This window comes from Excalfactoria chinensis, chromosome 2 (genome assembly GCF_039878825.1).
Source record: "Excalfactoria chinensis isolate bCotChi1 chromosome 2, bCotChi1.hap2, whole genome shotgun sequence".
Classification (NCBI taxonomy): domain Eukaryota; kingdom Metazoa; phylum Chordata; class Aves; order Galliformes; family Phasianidae; genus Excalfactoria; species Excalfactoria chinensis.
In genome coordinates, this window is record NC_092826.1 from 1,189,170 (window position 1) to 1,206,358 (window position 17,189).

A 17,189-nucleotide genomic window follows, 5' to 3' on the forward strand; every position below is an offset into this window, starting at 1 on the left:
TTGGTTCAGCCACTTCCATGATTTAATGGATCAAGATATAAACTTCAGTGAGCAGCTCCCCAAGCCGGAGCCGCCGGGTACCACATCCAGAACACTTCAGATACTTCTGGAGTTTTGCAAACACTGCTTTAATTCAGCTCTTCAACTGAAAAAAAAAGAAAAAAAAAACCTGAGCCACTAATGAAACAATAATTTTGTTTACATAAAGTCTGCCAGATCGCAGGGCACCATCCCAAAAACTCCCCAGCGGGCCTATGGAGCAATATTATTTTATTGCATTTAATAGTTATGCATGAAGAAGTGGCTGCCTAAGCACTGTTTTGCAGAGTGGCTGCTCCTACAGCTTTCTGAATCCCGTGTGTTCTGTACTGCTGTTCACTGAAATTGTTGGGATCTGGGTGGGATGATTGGATCTGGGCTCTCCTTCTCTCTGTCCCAGGAGCTCTTCTTGATGGAGACACTGGGACATCTTAGCAACATCTCTGGGAGAGGATGAGGGTCAAAAAGCCAAGGGAAGGCAATGATGCTTGAAGGCTAGCTCTCATTAGATGCCCAAAATGGAGCTTTGCACAAAGGGAAAGATGGTGAAGCCATGATATGTTTGGGTAGATGAACATGGGAAAAGCTGTTGGTGCTTAGAGGACATCATATAAAGCCTCCGTATAGAGTCACAGGAATCATGAAGGTTGAAAAAGGCCACTGAGATCATCAGGTCCAACTGTCAGCTCATCCCCTCCATGTGCACTCATGGAACCATGAGTCCTCTGTCCACCTACCATCAATATTTCCCACTAAACCATATCCCTCAGTGCTGCATTGACGTGTTTCTTGAGTTTTCCTTTCATTGAAACACAATCAAGTGCCTTCCTCAAGGCAAACTCATCCCTTCCAGATGGAAGAAGTGGCTACATGGCAAAAAACAAGCAAACAGGAAGAAGAAAAACCAAAAGTAATGACTGTAGGAAACTCGGGACATCAGCAAGAATGGAGGAAAATCCTAATAAATTAGGCTTAGGCTAATTGCTTTTTTCTGTCGGTGTGCGGAGGGGTCTGTGTACAGGATAAACATCTCTTCTAAAGAAAAACATAGCTGTCCTGCAGCACTCGCCATGCGGGCAGCATCCCTACAATTATTTTAAAATATTCCAATTTAAATGAAAATATAAAAGAGATATTTAGAATATTTATTCTATTAGTAAAAGTGCTTACTGCGTCACTTTTGGAGTGTCAGAAAAGCATTCTCCTACAGATGATGGATAGCAGCCTGTAATTATATATGGGGAGAAATTGCTGAGCGGGCCATATTTAACTGGGGAGGAGAAATAGCAGCGTGGGCCATTAAGGGTTAATTTTATTCTCTAAATAATATAAAAAGTGCTGAGTCCGTTCTTTTGCTCAAAGTAGAAAGTCCTCAAATGGACCCCGGAGAGTTTCTAATATTCTACTGAATCAAGTAAAAATGTTAACCTTGCTTCATAAAACGATGCCTTGTTAAAGATGCGCAGTCCCTTTTCTTTTGAATAATTTAGGCTGGGAGTAAATCTCCTCTTGTTCTGCATTGCTGTTGTCCGAGAAGCGTTGAGAGCTATCTGCTTGCAGCCTGAGCACTCGGTAGAGCATCCTCTGAGGATGAACTCTGAAGGGAGGACATCTGGGAATTACAAGCTGAGGTCTACTTGGGTTTGGAAGCGTGTTGCGTTGGGTTCTTCTCCCTGCTGTGTTTTTCTTCCTGTTCTGTTTTTTATCAGATCTTCATAAAAAATGCCATAAATGATTCACAGCTGATGGCATGTCATTGGCAGTGTCACAGCTTGAGTGTTTTCCGGGATTTTTTGTGGGATGCTTAGGTCAACATGATTGGGTTTTAACAATCCCTTGGGTTCTAACTCCAACTTGTGTGTGTTTTTCATACAAATGGTGCCAGTCTTGTTCTGTGGACCTGGCCCAATCTACCTTCATCAGAATCACTGAGTTGGAAGGGATCTCAGAAGATCATATAGTTCCAGTCTTGCTGCCATGGGCAGGGTTGCCAACCGTTGAGTTGGACTCAGTGATCTTTAGTAGTCTCTTCCAACAGGAGTATTCTATGATTCCTTGATTCTAAATCAAAGGGTCAGCTTGCCTAGAGCTCCATCCAACCTGGTTTTGAACACCTCCAGAATAAGTGAGAAAACTTCAGTTTCAGATTTACATATCCTTGTTTTAGGGACATAGACTGTAAACAGGTCCCTTGCCCTTGGGGGAAGGGGACAGCTCCTGTAGGAGCACATGGCTGTATCCTTCATTAAGTGAGTGTTATACCCAATTATTTTCAGAAGGGAGTCCATAGCAAAGTTAGAATTTCAATTTTCAGCATCCTCTCTCATCGTTGGGGTGTGTGTTGGGATGCTATGAGTAATCTTCTTAGAGTGATGCCACCCATGGATCTCTGACTGCTGCATCGCCCCAAGCTCTCTCACCTTCTTCAGCACCACAAAATGGTCCTGTTGGGTGACGCTGATATCCCACTGGCCAGGGGAACACCAGAAGGGAAATGGAGAGAGGGGGAAGGGGAAATGAGGCCACTTGCAGGTGCTCCTCAGGGTTTTCCGATGACAATACCTTTTTTTTTAGAGTTTGGTCTCTTCCTGTTTTAGCTGTTCGAATGAGTTGTCCTGTTTTAACTAGTTGCTCTAGCGTTAAGACTACTCTATTCCCCCATCTCTCCTTCCATTGGGTTTCTCTTGTCTGTGTTTGGGACATTAGTTCATGGAAGGCAATGGGGTGATGGTAGTGTGTGCAAGGCACTATAGCATGTCTCCAGGGACAAGGGACAAGCAAAGGGGCATGTCTATGGTGGTGATGCCTGCAGAATCCTCCTGTCCCACTAGGCAGCCACCCTGGAGAGCCTATCCATCGAAAGGCTGCTATGGGATTGGATATAATTGAACATTGGATGAGTTATGCTCAGTCTAATGGGTGCAGAATGGTCCAAGAGGTGGTTTCTCTGCCAAGCTTCTCTCCTGGCTGTGCCCAAATGTGGTTTCCAAAATAATACACAATGCTAAGGGTGTTGACATACACAGAAGCATAGAATCATTGAATATGCCAAGTTGGAAGGGACCCATAAGGATCACAGAATCATTAAGGTTGGAAAGACCACTAAGACCATCTTAGTCCAACCATCAACCCATCACCAAGTTCAACTCCTGGCTCTACACAGAACCACCCAAAAATCAGACTATGCACTGCTGCTTTAATATTTAATTTTTGATAATTTAATATTTAATTGCATGGCTTTGAGCACGCACCTAGGATTACATACAACCAGTACTTGCCTTAAGACTGGAGATGTCCCTGCAGAGCAGGTGACTTGCAATTTGCTTTGCAGATGCAAACTTTGGTTTATTGGGGAATAAATTGTATTTGAAAGAATGGGGCTCAGAGAGGTTATGGTGCAGCACCACTGTTTCCTAGCAGTGTGTCACAGCAAAGGCAAGCGAATCAGCCTGGTCCTCTCTAACTGCTGCATCTGTAAAATTGTTTGGTATTAAATAAGCTTTTCCCCCATGGTGTACATTAGCGAACGTGCTGCATTAAATACCTATCTTCATATTGTTTCCATCAGCTGCTTGGAAGCCTGTGGGTAAATTGTTCCCCCATGGGAACTGTTAAGCAGTGAGACACTGTGAGATTAAACAACACTGAAAACGCGCAGGGAAATTGTAAAGGGATAAATCAGGGGGAAGAGGGGATCTGCCAGGGCTGCTCACCATTGAGCCATGCTGGGACTGCCCAGCTGTCTCCAAGCATAGAATCATAGAATCAGTTATTAAGGTTGGAAAAGACCACAATGACAGCAGTGACAGCTGCTTGTTTTTCTATAGAAAACTCCAATTCAGGGACTTTTTCTTTGCTGACAATTTGTTCCCATTTTTTCTCATCTTGTGACGCGTCACGTTGGTTCTTCTCTCCTTTTCTGGTGGAAGTTTAACAGGTTCCCACCGTAAACGCTTTTTCATTTCGTGTTATCTGATGCATTTAATTTAACACATTCCTAATCTTTAGGAAAAGCCTCACTTTTGGAATTGGCTATCAGTTAAATGTCTTCAGGACTATTTCTTAATTATCCATTGCTCGGTTTGTGATGGAGAGCAATTTGTTTTCACAGCAGAGATCAGACGTTTGTTGGTCTTTTGAGGTATCTCTTCACCCTTCTTTGGTCCTATGACGAAACATGGGTTGCTGAATGTCTTCTGGCTGTGGAAATCCCAAAGACTGAGACCTCTCCTTCATCTCATCGTTTACAAACCAGTCATGATTGTATCTTGGAGAGGTTTGGGATGTGCAAAGAAAAGTGCTCTGATTTTTGTGAGCAGGAGAGCTTCCTCCCAGCCTTCCTCATTCCATCAATGCTGGCATTGACACTGACTGTATTCAGGGTTTCTGTTTCCAGATCACTTTTGGGTGGGAAATTGGTACTTATGGGACTTCAGCATTGCATCCTTGGGTGAACAAAGGTTTGCTCATCTTTTGAAGGCCCTTCAAATACCCTATGAGACCTCATGCAGCTGCTTCACATATGGATTGTTTGCCCTATGCTGTCAGTTTGAGACGAAGTTGTGGTTTTTTTTTAAACAGGTTTCAATTTCAGATGATTTTTCTTTCAAATTGCCCTGCTGCTGATGCCTGGAGAGAAGCAGCCACGGCAAGAGCAGATTTCCAGGCCCGAAGCACTCATCTCCAAACCCCATGATGCTGTTATGCTGAATTAAACCCAATCAAGCTGAGAAGCTCCTCCATGCCCAGCTACCAGGGGGGCTATTTGAAGTGCAAGAAACCTTAATATAAAACCTCTGTGCTCAGCATGAACACGGGGAGGGGTATGGGGAAGGCTAAGCTTTGAACCATCCCAAATTTTCTCTCTGTTGGCCGTACCTCCATCTTATTTCTTTTATGATCCTATCGCAGCTGCTTCCAATTTCCAGTCCCCTTTGATTCAGAGAGAGCTTGCAGCGGTGGGTAGGGAAGAGCAGGATCTCAAGCATGTGCATATGTGACCATACCTGGGCAGAGGGAAAGGGAGCAGTTGGACTTCTCACCATGACACTAGGCTGCACAGGAGCCACCTGGAGGCAATATTCATTAAAACTGCAAATGAGGGAAAGAGATTAGCTGGTCAAAGAATAGGGAGGAGATAGAATCATAGAATCATTAAGGTTGGAAGAGACCACTAAGATCATCAAGTCCAACCATGAGCTCATCACAACCATGAAGGGAATGACTTCCACTGTTCAGATGGTCAGGGACATCTCCCTTTTTTCTTCCATTTGGCTCAAATCTTTAAGGACCACCAAAGGAAGAACAGATTTTCTGAGCCTCACGCACTGTGTGCTGAATACAAGACTCACTTGGGCTTATATTAGTAGACTCAAACCTCAAACAGATTATCCACCTGCATTCAAGAAAGTTGGATATTTAGGGATCTGCACATTGCGTCTTCTAAAGAGCTGATCCATTTTATACGCCTACAACAGGAGAATGATGAAAAGGCATCACATTATTGCATCTTGAAAACCTCACTTTCTTTTGCTCATGCAGGGGAAATAACCATTTAAGATTTAAATTTATCACTCCTGTGTGCAACTGTTTTGGACTCAGATGGTAGAAGCACCAAGTCTTACCTATGGGTATGGTTTTTATATATATGAAGCAAATCATGGGACATTTTGCCCCATTTCCACTTTATATGGGGTATACAAAGGAGTCAGGGTGGTTTTAGAGGTTAAAAGTGCTCTCTAGGCTTTTTCACATAAATATCCAAGAGCCTTTGGGCTATCGTCCTACTTGAAGCTCTTGAATCATCCTTTCTTCGTACTCATTGGTGTTGTGTTTCTGATTTTCCTCCAATTCTCAGCCATTTTTACCTCCCTCACCTTCATTTTGATCTAGATGATTTCAAGTCTAGTCACCAGGAGTGATATTTTGGGCATATATAAAGACAGTAGCCATGTATCCTCCTGTTCCAGCTGCAGGTTCATGATGTGCCAAGTAGACTTTTGCCTTCCTGCCAAATTTTGGTTCCTCCAAGCATGCCCACACAGCACCAGAGTGAGATTACTCCAGGATAATGCAAAGATTTCCATCTTACCTTATCCTGTCATTCAGAATTAGCTGATGAGTAGCTTTTGATAGCTCTTTTATAGTTCACCGCAGTTGTATGATAATCGTCCACAAAGGCAACTTCATTTCGTTTATCTTTAAATTTGGCTTTGGCTGACAGATGTTCTCTGTGTGCTACAGTTGCCCATTTAATTTGTTTGCTTTTCTTTTATTTCATATAACGTGTAGCAGAAATCTGAAATCAGTCAACAAAGTGATTAGTAAGTAAATTCTTTATTGAAAGAAGCAAAAGCGGTCAGACTTAGCGATGACCTTGGATATGTCTGTTCTTAAGATCACGGATCATGAAAAAAGAAATAGGTAGTTATGAGCTCACATCTACTGGAACTGTGGAGTGAAACCTTGGCTTAGGACTCAAGCAAAAGACCCAACGTTGGCAGTTGGACTGGATGATACCATAATGATTCAATGATTCTGTGAGTGGGCATGGTGATGGTGGGTCAGCAGTTGGATTTGATGATCTTGGAGGTATCTTCTAACCTCAGTGATTCTATGATAAACCTATTCTGGTGTGCAGTGCCCAGTTGTGTCAGCTGGGACAAGGGACTTGACCGTACGTTGTTGTGAAATGGGTCTAAGAAGGGCAAATGAGTTGTGCCAGTTCTTGGCTCCCAGTAGAAGAGGGTTTGTCTCTTCGTTTTGCACACCCAAATGATTCTTGTCTGAAATTAGAACAGCAACAAGGGCTGTGCTACTGGTAGTGATAAATCTGAGTGCTGGGGATGGCAGCTTCCCATTTAAAAAGCTTTGTGACTTTCAGAGGAGGTTTAAAACTAATCAGATTTCTTCTGTGCCCCGTCCAATCCGTGTATCTCTGCAGAAATCTTTGTGGGTTTCCATCTTGCTTCTTATTTACCGTACTCTGTAATGGCATAATGAGGGTTCTTATTGCAACTTTAATTTAACTGTAGTATCTCCAACAGCATTCAGATGCTTGCATTAAAGATGTTGCTTATCAGGGCAAACTCAAACTGCTTAATAGCCTGGGCTAGTTGATAATAGTGCCTAGATAAATACCAGCCTGTGATTTTTTTCTCTTGTGCTTTAATATCTTTGTAGTAAAAGATGCATCACAAAACATGAAAATTAGGAAGTCTGGAGGCAAGTAGTCACTAAATCACTGCTAATGACTGGGAATATACTGATGAGGCAAAGTTCTTGATTTTGGTCTGAACTTCTTCACAGGCAAACACAAAGCAGAGCAGATTTTGTCTTTGTTTCCACACTGGATTTCCCCTTTGTTCATGCTTGTTTTCTCTTGTTGGATCATCTCTGCACCCTGCAAACATCAGTGGCAGCTCCTATGGCCACCTGGGAGCCTGTACATGGCAGAGGCCCTGGTTCTGGTGAAGACTTCACTGTAGGGGATGTACAACTGGTGCCTATCTTTCTCCATCCCCAAAGGTGATGATCTGGGGTTGATAGTGCCCATAGATGTGTTATCCATGTGAAACATAGATGAGTTCTCCATCTGAAACTGGCTCCATCATGACTTGGAGGTGTGATGGATGACCTTGTCGGGGAGCTGTGATGGAAGTGACATTCCTGAGCAGGTTCTGCAAAGCAGTAAGGAAATGATTAAGCACTGAAGGCATTCCTGCATAGGTGTCCATGCTGGTCCTCAGCAACTCTTTGCTCTCCAACTGGGATTCACCTTCGTCCTTCTATCCATGGCTTTGCATTCACTATGTCTCCACCAGACCTTGGTGTCTTGGGGCTACAGTAGGGCCAAACTGGAGTTTGCTAAGGGCCATGCCTCCTTTGGGTTTTCAGGACATCCTTCCTTTCCCTGGAGGATTTCAAGAAAAGATGGATGTCACACTCAGCGACAGGTGGACTGAATTCTTTGCCACTTTATCGTGTGCTTTTGTCAGCCTTGGAGCAGTGGTCCCAAGCAACTTTTCCTTTTCTGCAGATTTTGAGCTTTTCCTTCCCTTTTTCCAAACCATTGACTTGGAAACCACAAGCTCAAGTGTCCACTTCTGCTAAATGATGCTTTCCCTCGGTCATCACACCTCCTGCCAGCTTGTTTGCCGTTTTCATATCTACTGTCAATTGGGTAGACAGAAGCCCAAAGAAATGGGAAGAGCAAAGCAAGGATGCACCAGCGGTTTGCTGTCTCTTTTCCCATGTCACCTTCCATCCTCTGGCACTGGAATAAGAGGAATCAAACAGGGTGCGAGACGAGCCTGGAGATATTTGAGAAGTTCAACATGGGCAAACTCCTGGTGGAGCAGAGCCGGGAATGCAGGGCTGGATGAGACTGTTCCTCCCCCATGGGGTCATTGGGCGGTTACTGGTCGGCCCAGTAACCCAGCTTTACCTTCTTCCTGCCTTGCTGAGGTTGTTGATGGAAAATGTTAATTAATATCATTCTCAGGGCTGAGATCTTCCAACCAGCCCTGCCAGTTGTTGCCTCCTTCTTTGCCAGGTCTGGGCTAAAGAAGGCTACACTCCACAAATACACTTGTGCCTGACCCCTCCCCGGTGAGTGACAGGGCTGGGGGCCATTTATGGCTTTTTGGGTGCTGAGCAGCACCTTGAATTTCACCCAGGACTCCTTGGCAGCCAGGGAAGAGTCCTGGCTAAAGGGCTGCCAGTAGGCACCATCCCAGTTTGGATACTGCTTGCTACTCAGCTCCAGGCATGCCATGCAGGGAACTCCAGAGCAGGGAGACTTGGGGGACCCTGGAGCATGATCTCCCCCCACATGGGGCTGATCCCTGTCTCCAATCCATGGGATGACCTTATTCTATGGGATGACCTCGCTTAATGGGATGACCCCACCCCATGAAGTTTAATGCCATTCCATGGGCACTCCGTGCAGCTGGTTGGAAGAAGTTTTGGGGTTTCTGTGGGTTTTCTCTCCTCTCTGCTAGAAGGAGCCAGATACTTTTTCTCTTTTTATGGTACAACCTGCCTGTTGGCAGGAGTCCCACAGGGTATAATTAGCCACCCTGACAGGTGGAAGGGATCGGGTGGCCCTGAGCTCGAGGTCGCTCGGCCACCCCATTGCTTCACCCTGGCTGACACATGGCAAGCAGCATTACAGTAAACCCTCCACTTCATCTGGCTTTAAGGCACAGGGGCAAGAGAAAAAAAGAGCTGTCCCCTCCCTCCCATAAATAAATAGAGGGGGCAGAGTCATTAGAAAGCTGAACCAGGGAAACAGCACTGGAATTTGTTGCATGTGGTTTTGTGTTTGTTTGTTTTTTTTTATATTAAGTGTATATTCACCAGTGGAGCCAATGAGCAGGTAGGGATGTGGCAAGTCCTGCTCCCACTGTGAGGACTAATGTGGGAGTGGGGACACACATGGCACACATCTGTGGATGTGGCACTGTCCCTTGGTCCCTCTCAGCTGGGAAGAAGCAGCCAAGCCATGTACATCTCTTGGATATTCCCCAAATCAATGCCGTTCTCCATCATTCCTTGATGTAATGGGGACAGTTCCAAGGGTGATGCATCAATGTGGCTTTTTTGAGGTGAGGAATCTTTTCCTGCTCTTCTCCTTTCCACATTTGTTTTTGTGCTGGAAGATACACGGGAGAAGATTCTGCATTTCTGGGGAGAGCTGCTGCCCTGCTGGTAATTAGTGGTAATTGACTTGGGGTGTGTTTATCAATAATGCGTAAGTCTTCTGCGTTGCTTGAGAAGCAAATAAATCAATATAAGGAGTTAACTTGACGAATATTGTTCAGTGACCTGCTGTGGGGGCATCTCCACTGGGTTTTCTTACAGCTGTTGGGATGGCAGAGCAAAGTTGGGCATCACTTGGACTGGACACAACTGCAAAACCAAGGAGCAGCTACCATTTCTGATAACAGGATTTCTCCAGGTAGAAGGTCATTGAATCATAGAATATCTCAAGTTGGAAGGGACCCATAAGTACAATTGAATCCAAGATGTCCCACAGGGTGCTCATTTTGCACACAAGTGATACGGCAGAGCCCTAAGGATGGTGAGCAGCAGATGTTCTATGGGAGCTTGGCCAGGGAGCACCCTGGGCAGGAATCTCCTGGCTCCCTGAGCTTTCTGGTTAAAGCTGCATCAGCCTTGAAGGTCTTTGGGTGGGAAATGTGAGACCTGCCCTATTCTGTCTTCATGGTGAGCACAGTTTAAGAGCTGCATGTGCAAGGGCACGTGGCCGTACAAAGCTGAGATGTAAGAGCATCCACCCACCAAGAATGTTCTGTTGGGAACAAAGAGAGAAGCAAGAGAGGTCCTCATGGCATCACTGTCATTGCAAGAATGGAGAACTGGAGGTGCTGTTTGGCTGTGAACCTTAGACAGAACAGCAGAATGATTGAGGTTGCAAGGGACCTCTGGGTCCATCTGATCCTTACTCTGATAAGCAGGGATGCTCTGAACTGCCTACTCAGGACCATGCCATTTTTGAAGGCTTTTGAAGATATCCAAAGAGGAGACTTTACAACGTCTTTTGGTTTTCCTCATCTTGATTTTCCACTCCTACCATTGCCATGTCTACACATGTCTTGAACACCTTCAGGGGTGTTTTCCCTGGTCCATCCCCCACTCAACCCATTTTGTTTCTCTTATTTTTTGAAGCACTTATCAGTTTGAGACGTTTGTTCTCCTGCTTGCTAATATGTGGGGGGAAATTACCTTAAAGCTGCCCTATCACTGTCTTTTCTAAGCATTTAATCTTAGTCCTTACCTTCAGATACCAGAGGTTGGGATGTTGTGAAGAAGGTAGGGGGAAAAAAAAAGGAAAACTGTATTGCCAAACTTCTTGAGATAAAAGTGTGTTTTCTAGATTTTCTAAGATAATGACTGCTTAAACAGGCTGAGAGAAGCATTGTGTGCTGCAGGAGCTCCTTTTCATATACTTCCTATTGAATGGCATACCAAAAAATAAGAGTTCACATTCCTACGTTCACATGAGACTTTGTTGGAGTTTGTGATCTTTGTAGTCTTTCCAATCTGAATAACTTTGTGAATGGGGGGTGAAGATGGGCTGACAGTTGGACTAAACGACCTTAGTGATCTTTCCAACCTTAATACTTCCGTGATTCAATGAGAGCTGACGCCACACCTGCAGGGGGTTGTTGATTTTCCACTACCAGTTGGGTGGGATAGAGCAATGGGATTTTGGAGTCACGGCAAACCTTGAGCACTATTTGGAGGTGCTCTGCTTTCATGATACGCGTTGGCCTATCAACTTGGTATAACGTCATGGAAGCTCCTTGAAATAGAGAGGAAAAGTGCTTGGAGCTGTTCTTTTTGTTGAATTTTACTCTTCCTCTTGATTCTTGCACCCCACAGAGCTGGTGTTGGTGTATCCATCTGGCTCTCTAGCCCTCCTGCTGTGCCAGCCTCCAGCTGTTGAGTTCTTTCCTCCGCTGCTGATGTTGGTGATCGCCTTGAGCTGCCAGACCCCACTGCCCTTTCAAGCAGAGTCCCCTCACTCCTGCAACTCAGCAGGGTTGCCATTCCCTCCCAAAGGTCACTGCAGGGGGCTGCTCCCATACAGCTCCACTTTGGGGGTATTAAAAGGGCAGGAACTTGCCTACATCTTGTGATTCCCTATTGCGGGGAGATGCATTTTTATGAAGATAGAAGAATGGTCATTCTGCATACTTTCTCTTTCCATGGATTTTTCTGCTTTCTCTGATATCTGTGCAAAATTTTAGTGTCTTTCCTGTCCTGGTGCAAATAGTTTTGTACTGTGAATGGTCAGGTTGGTCACCATCCATAGAACCCTAGAATATCTTGAGTTGGGAGGGACCCACAAGGATCTTTGAATGATAAAATCAAGAAAAATCCTGAGTTGGAAGGGACCTGTAAGGATGATTGAGTACAACTTCAGGCTCCACACAGGACCACCCCAAATCCAAACCCTACGTCTGAAAACACTGTCCAAACACACCTTGAACTTGAGCTTGGGGTTGTGACCACCACCCTAGGGAGTCTGTTCCATGCCCACCACCTCTGGTCCAGAACCTTTTCCTGTAACACTCAACTTGACCCTCCCCTGACACAACTCCATGCTGTTCCCTTGGGTCCTGCTGCTGTAACCAGAATTGTCATGGGTTTGCTGTAGGCCACCATAACGCCTCCCTTCAGTCTTGTCTGCACTGGGCTGAACAAACCAAGGGACTTCAACTGATCCTCAAACATCTTGCCCACCAGACCCTTCCCCACTTTCATAGCTCTGCTTAGGACACTCTCTTGTAGTTCTATGTCCTTCTGTTCCTAAATTGCATCCAGTGCTCGAGGTGAGGCCACACAATGCACAGCAGAGTGAGACAATCCCTTCCCTCATGCAGCTGGAAGGATATACTTGGCCTTTTTTTGGCTACCAGGGAGCACTATTGACTATTGACTCAGATTCAATTTGCCATCAACCAGAATCCCCACATTTCATGGGGCCGCTCCCAGCCTCTCATCCTCATATATACACGGTTGTCCTATCCCATGTACAGAATGCAACACTCGTCTCGTTAAACTTCATGCCATTGGGGATTGCCTAGCCCTCTGGTCTGTTAAATTACAGAATCATTTGAATTGGGAGGGATCCTTAAAGGTCATCTAGTCCAATTCCTCTGAGATGAACAGGAACACCTACAGCTCTATCAGAATGCTCAGAGCCCCATCGAGCTTAGCCTTGAATGTCTCCAGGGATGAGGCTTCTGCCCCATCTCTGGACAAACTGTTCCATTGCTTCACAATAAAATATCTCTGTAGGGCCTCTCTGCCATCAAAAGAGTAAAGGGTGGGGAAGGGAGCACCCTAGGAAGGATAGAGTTCCATCCCCACTCTCAGTCACTTGTGCTACATTGGCATGAGCTCTCTGGGGTCATTGAGTGATGGTGTCCAGTGTTGGAGATTAGAGAGGCTGGTCTTTCTCCCTTAAGCCAACCAACTTTCCTAGATGGAAGTCACATCCAAAACTCTCTCTTTTTCCTTGCTGGCATTTATTCCTTCATTTTCCTCTGCCAAAAATCGCCATTTCTCAGCAGAATGCCCATCTTATGAGTTCTGCAGACTTTTCTTTGTCACCGATTCCCACTGTGAGCATTGCTCTGGAAACCACTGAGCTCCAACCCTTGGAGTGTCCTGTGGCAGGAGACAACAGTCTCCAAATAGGCACATTTTGAAGCAAAAATGGGATGTGCTTCATTTCCTTTTTTACTCCTTCCCAAGTGACCAAGGGAGGTCAGTAACGTGGAACTGGACTTGATGATCTTCAAGGTCTTTTCCAACCTGGGTAATTCTATGATTCTATGATTCTGACTGGAAATGTTATAATCCAGTGTGCTGTCTGAAACTGATTTGTCCACCTCAGTTAACCTATTGGGACCATCAGTGCCATCTCCTCAAGGGTGATTGCTATCCACATTTTGGCATCGTGGGTCTGTGAATTCAGGTGCTTAGAAAGCAGCGTGTGAATGCGTAGCATTAATGTTTTGACAGAGTGTTTCGATGTGAAATAATGCTTTTGTGTGTGTGGAGGAGAAAACACCAGCACATCCTTCTCTGCCTTTAGCAATGAGTTGATGCCACCTTGAAAAAGACCAACTTTGGGAACTCGTGCTCCTTGCAGATGTTTCAACAGGGACATTTCCCAATGCTTCTCTTTTTATCCCTCCCAGTGCAAGAAGAAGCACACGCTGGTTTGCCCAGACTTTGCCAAGAAAGGCATCTGCCCCAGGGGTGCCTGCTGCAAGCTGCTGCACCCAAGAAAGAAACGTCACTCACCAGGGAACTGTGAAGATGGGGACCCTCCCTCCAAGTGGAGACGGCTGTGGGAGAAGACGAACAGGTAGGAAAGAGAAGAAGAAACTGCACTTAAACCATTGTCTTTTCTCAGACTGTATGTATCTGTGTGCATGCTGGTTTACATTAAGATGTCAATGATGTGAGTCACTGCGGTGCCTTCTTGATAGAGTCCTTATGGGCAAATGGAACAGGTCTCCGATAGGTCTCCAATAGCTCTTGAAGCACAGCTGATGGGAGGACTATGGGGACTGCTTGCATCTCACTGCCCTATGATTTGTTCGTGCCATTGGAATGTGAGTATTCTTGCTCTTAGAAATGTGCTGCCTAAGTTTTTGGCACCTTCGGGCATCACTGAGGCTATTGTAGAACGTCAACCTGGGAGATGGAGAAGCTCTGGTAGAGACTGGCTTGTGTTCTTGCTTAATCATGGCAGCAACTATGAGTGCGTAGCATCGCTCCAGGCCTTTTGGAGGTCACTGTCTCCTCTGCTCTTGGGGTGTTGGTTATTTGCTGTGACTCATGCTGCCCAGTTCTACGCTCCCAAGTTTCATCCTGTGCTATCGCTGCTGAGAGAGGATCATAGAACTGTTAAGGTTTTAAAAGACCACTATGAACATCAAGTCCAACTGTTGACCCATCCCCACCGTGACTATTAACCATGTCTCTCAGTGCCTCATCTCCATGTTTCTTAAGCACCTCCAGGGATGGTGACTTCACCACCTCCCCAGGGAAGCCTGTGCCAATGCATTACCACTCTTTCTGAGAAGGAATTTCTCCTAACATCCAACCTGAGCTGATTTTCTCCATCTTCTGCCATAAATTTTACTCTGAATCGAAACACTTCAAGTGTAATGAAAATTAAAGGCAAACTCAGATTGGACTTTAAACCCCTAAATTTGTCTTAAAATCCTGGTTAGAAGGAAAACACCCACTTGGGGTTCTTTGCCACTCTGCTGCCATCATCCCCACCCCAGCCCTGCCTTGTATGGTAGCAGAGGGGCCAAGCACTCAGCAAGCTCTCTGGGTGACAGAAGAGCCTTGAAATGATACTGAGCTCACATCCCCCATGTGAATGAGGTGCAAAATAGCTCCTTGCTCTTTTTAGGTGCCCTGTGGGCAGCTCACAGTGCTCAAAAGCTTCTCAGGAGGTTGTTTTCCTTTCTTAGCACCATCATCAGGGATATCAAACGAGCTGAACTGTCATGTTATCTGCCGTCGCCAGAAATCAGAGACAAGGATCAGCCTGGGATGAAGCCCAGAGAGCCTCCACGTGCTGCTCTGCTGCTTCACTCCATGCACTTCAGCGCTGTCAGTCGGGGATTGTTTTATTTTCCATTATTCATTTTGTGTGTGTGTGTGTTCCTTCTCTAGGAATGATCCAGCTCAACTCTCTGATGATGGGGAAGCGCCCGGACCCTCCAGCACGGAGGAGGATGTGAAGTTAATAAAGGAAGAGGACACCCCTCGAAGCAGCTGTCTGCAGAAGCTGCCATCCTTCATCTCTCTCCAGTCCTCGACCTCTCCGGATGATAAGAAATGCAAAGAGGAGATGGATGAGGATGAACCAATGGATGAGCCAGGTAGGAACTTGGACCGGGTTTGCTCTGGGCTGCCTTAAATCGCCACTGAGGAGAGTTATTCCCTTCTGTTATCAATGTGTTTTTGTGGGATGAGCCACCAGTCCTCTAAGTGCTGTTCCCGACAACAGCTCAGTTGGAAGGTAGGAGACTTTGGGTTGCTCTGGGGGGTCCAGATATGTCCACAAGTGATGGAGATGCAGCGCAGGACAAAGCAGAACTTAATATCCTCATTTTATGCGTTGTAGCTGCTCCATTGGGAACGTACTTGGTCATTTCTAACTCTAGACGTTTTGGCTGGATGTTTTGCACGGTGTCTTCTCCATGAGAGGGATGTGCAACAGTTGCATCTCCTGAAGGCCATCTCAGATAGCAGAGTGGGCTGGCAGATGGTTGGACTAGATGACCTTAGTGATCTTTTCCAACCTTAATGATTCTGTGATTCTGAAACAGGGAAAAGGTCTGTTGGGTTGGAGAGCTCTGTCTCACTCTTTGGCAGTGGAGAGGTAGGATGAAATTCATACAGTGTGGCTTACTGTGAAGGGAGGGGCTGGAAAAAGCATCTGAGCTTCTCTCCCTGTCCTTGATCTCCTGCATCTTCCAACCCAGGAGCTCCTAGGATCCTGCTGGGACAAGGGTTGAATTCAGCACCGAAGCATCTGCACTTTCCTCTGTAAGTGGAGGCTGAGTTGCTCAGCAGCCAAGTGCAAACCCCTCTTCAAGCCAAGGAGGTCTGAGATGCCTCAACGCTGTCAGGAAGAAAATTCCCAGGCTTAGCAACATATTGCTGGAGTCACAGGCAAGCAGGGATGGCTGCTCAGCTGTGTGCTACAGTGGATACATGGCCTTTCAGTGGGGAAAGGAAAGCAAGGAAGGAATTGCAGATATCTGTAAAATAATCTGATGACAAAGCTTTTTACCTGCCAGAGAGACATGGGTGTTGTGCATGGTTGGTCCAGGTTGGGTGTGAGGGTCATGGAGTTATAGATTCATAGAATGTCCCAAGTTTGGAGGAATCCATAAAGGTCATAGAATAGAATCATAGAATCATTAACGTTGGAAGAGACCGCTAAGATCATCAAGTTCAACCATCAGCATAAACCCACTGAAAGATCATTGAGTCCAGCTCCTGGATCCATACAAGATCACCCAAAAATCAGACTATATGTCTGAAAGCATTGTCTGGATGCATCTTGAACTCTGGCAATCTCAGTGCCACAACCACTTCCCTGGGAAACCTGTTCAGTGCCCAGCCATCTGCTTGGTAAAGAACATTGTTCTGATATGCAACCTGACCCTCCCCATGCCACCTGCTGGGTATTCAGGTTTGCCCATCCCTGTCATTGAGATGCATTCAGTGATTTAAGACTCATCCCAATACACACAAAGGGTCTCAGGGACACATTGATAGCCATAGCTTGATGGGAGGAAAGGAGCCTTGGCCACCAAGGGGCTATCATCCTCATCATCCCAAGAGGGTGCTGGTGTTGCAAAAGGACCCACATGATTAACAGTGCCCACATCTGCCTCTAAAGCCAGGACGTGGTTAGTGGGCATGGTGGGGATGGGATGGGGTTGCATTTGGGTGTCTTGGAGGTATTTTCCAACCTTAATGATTTTATGATTCTACTGTATGGGACCTGCTTTAGCAGGGGGGTTTGGGCTGAATATTCTCTAGACGTCCCTTCCAACCCCTGCAATTCTGTG

At 45.7% G+C, this 17,189-nt stretch overlaps 1 protein-coding gene across 1 annotated transcript in view; it reads left to right on the top strand.

Annotated features, from left to right (window-relative positions):
* ZC3H3 (zinc finger CCCH-type containing 3) overlaps window positions 1–17,189 on the top strand; it is a 145,324-nt gene that overhangs the window by 117,711 nt on the left and 10,424 nt on the right. The window contains exons 10-11 of the mRNA XM_072330057.1: window positions 13,779–13,948; window positions 15,277–15,485. Of these exons, the coding sequence (XP_072186158.1) occupies window positions 13,779–13,948; window positions 15,277–15,485 (379 nt within the window). The remainder of the gene's footprint in view (window positions 1–13,778; window positions 13,949–15,276; window positions 15,486–17,189) is intronic.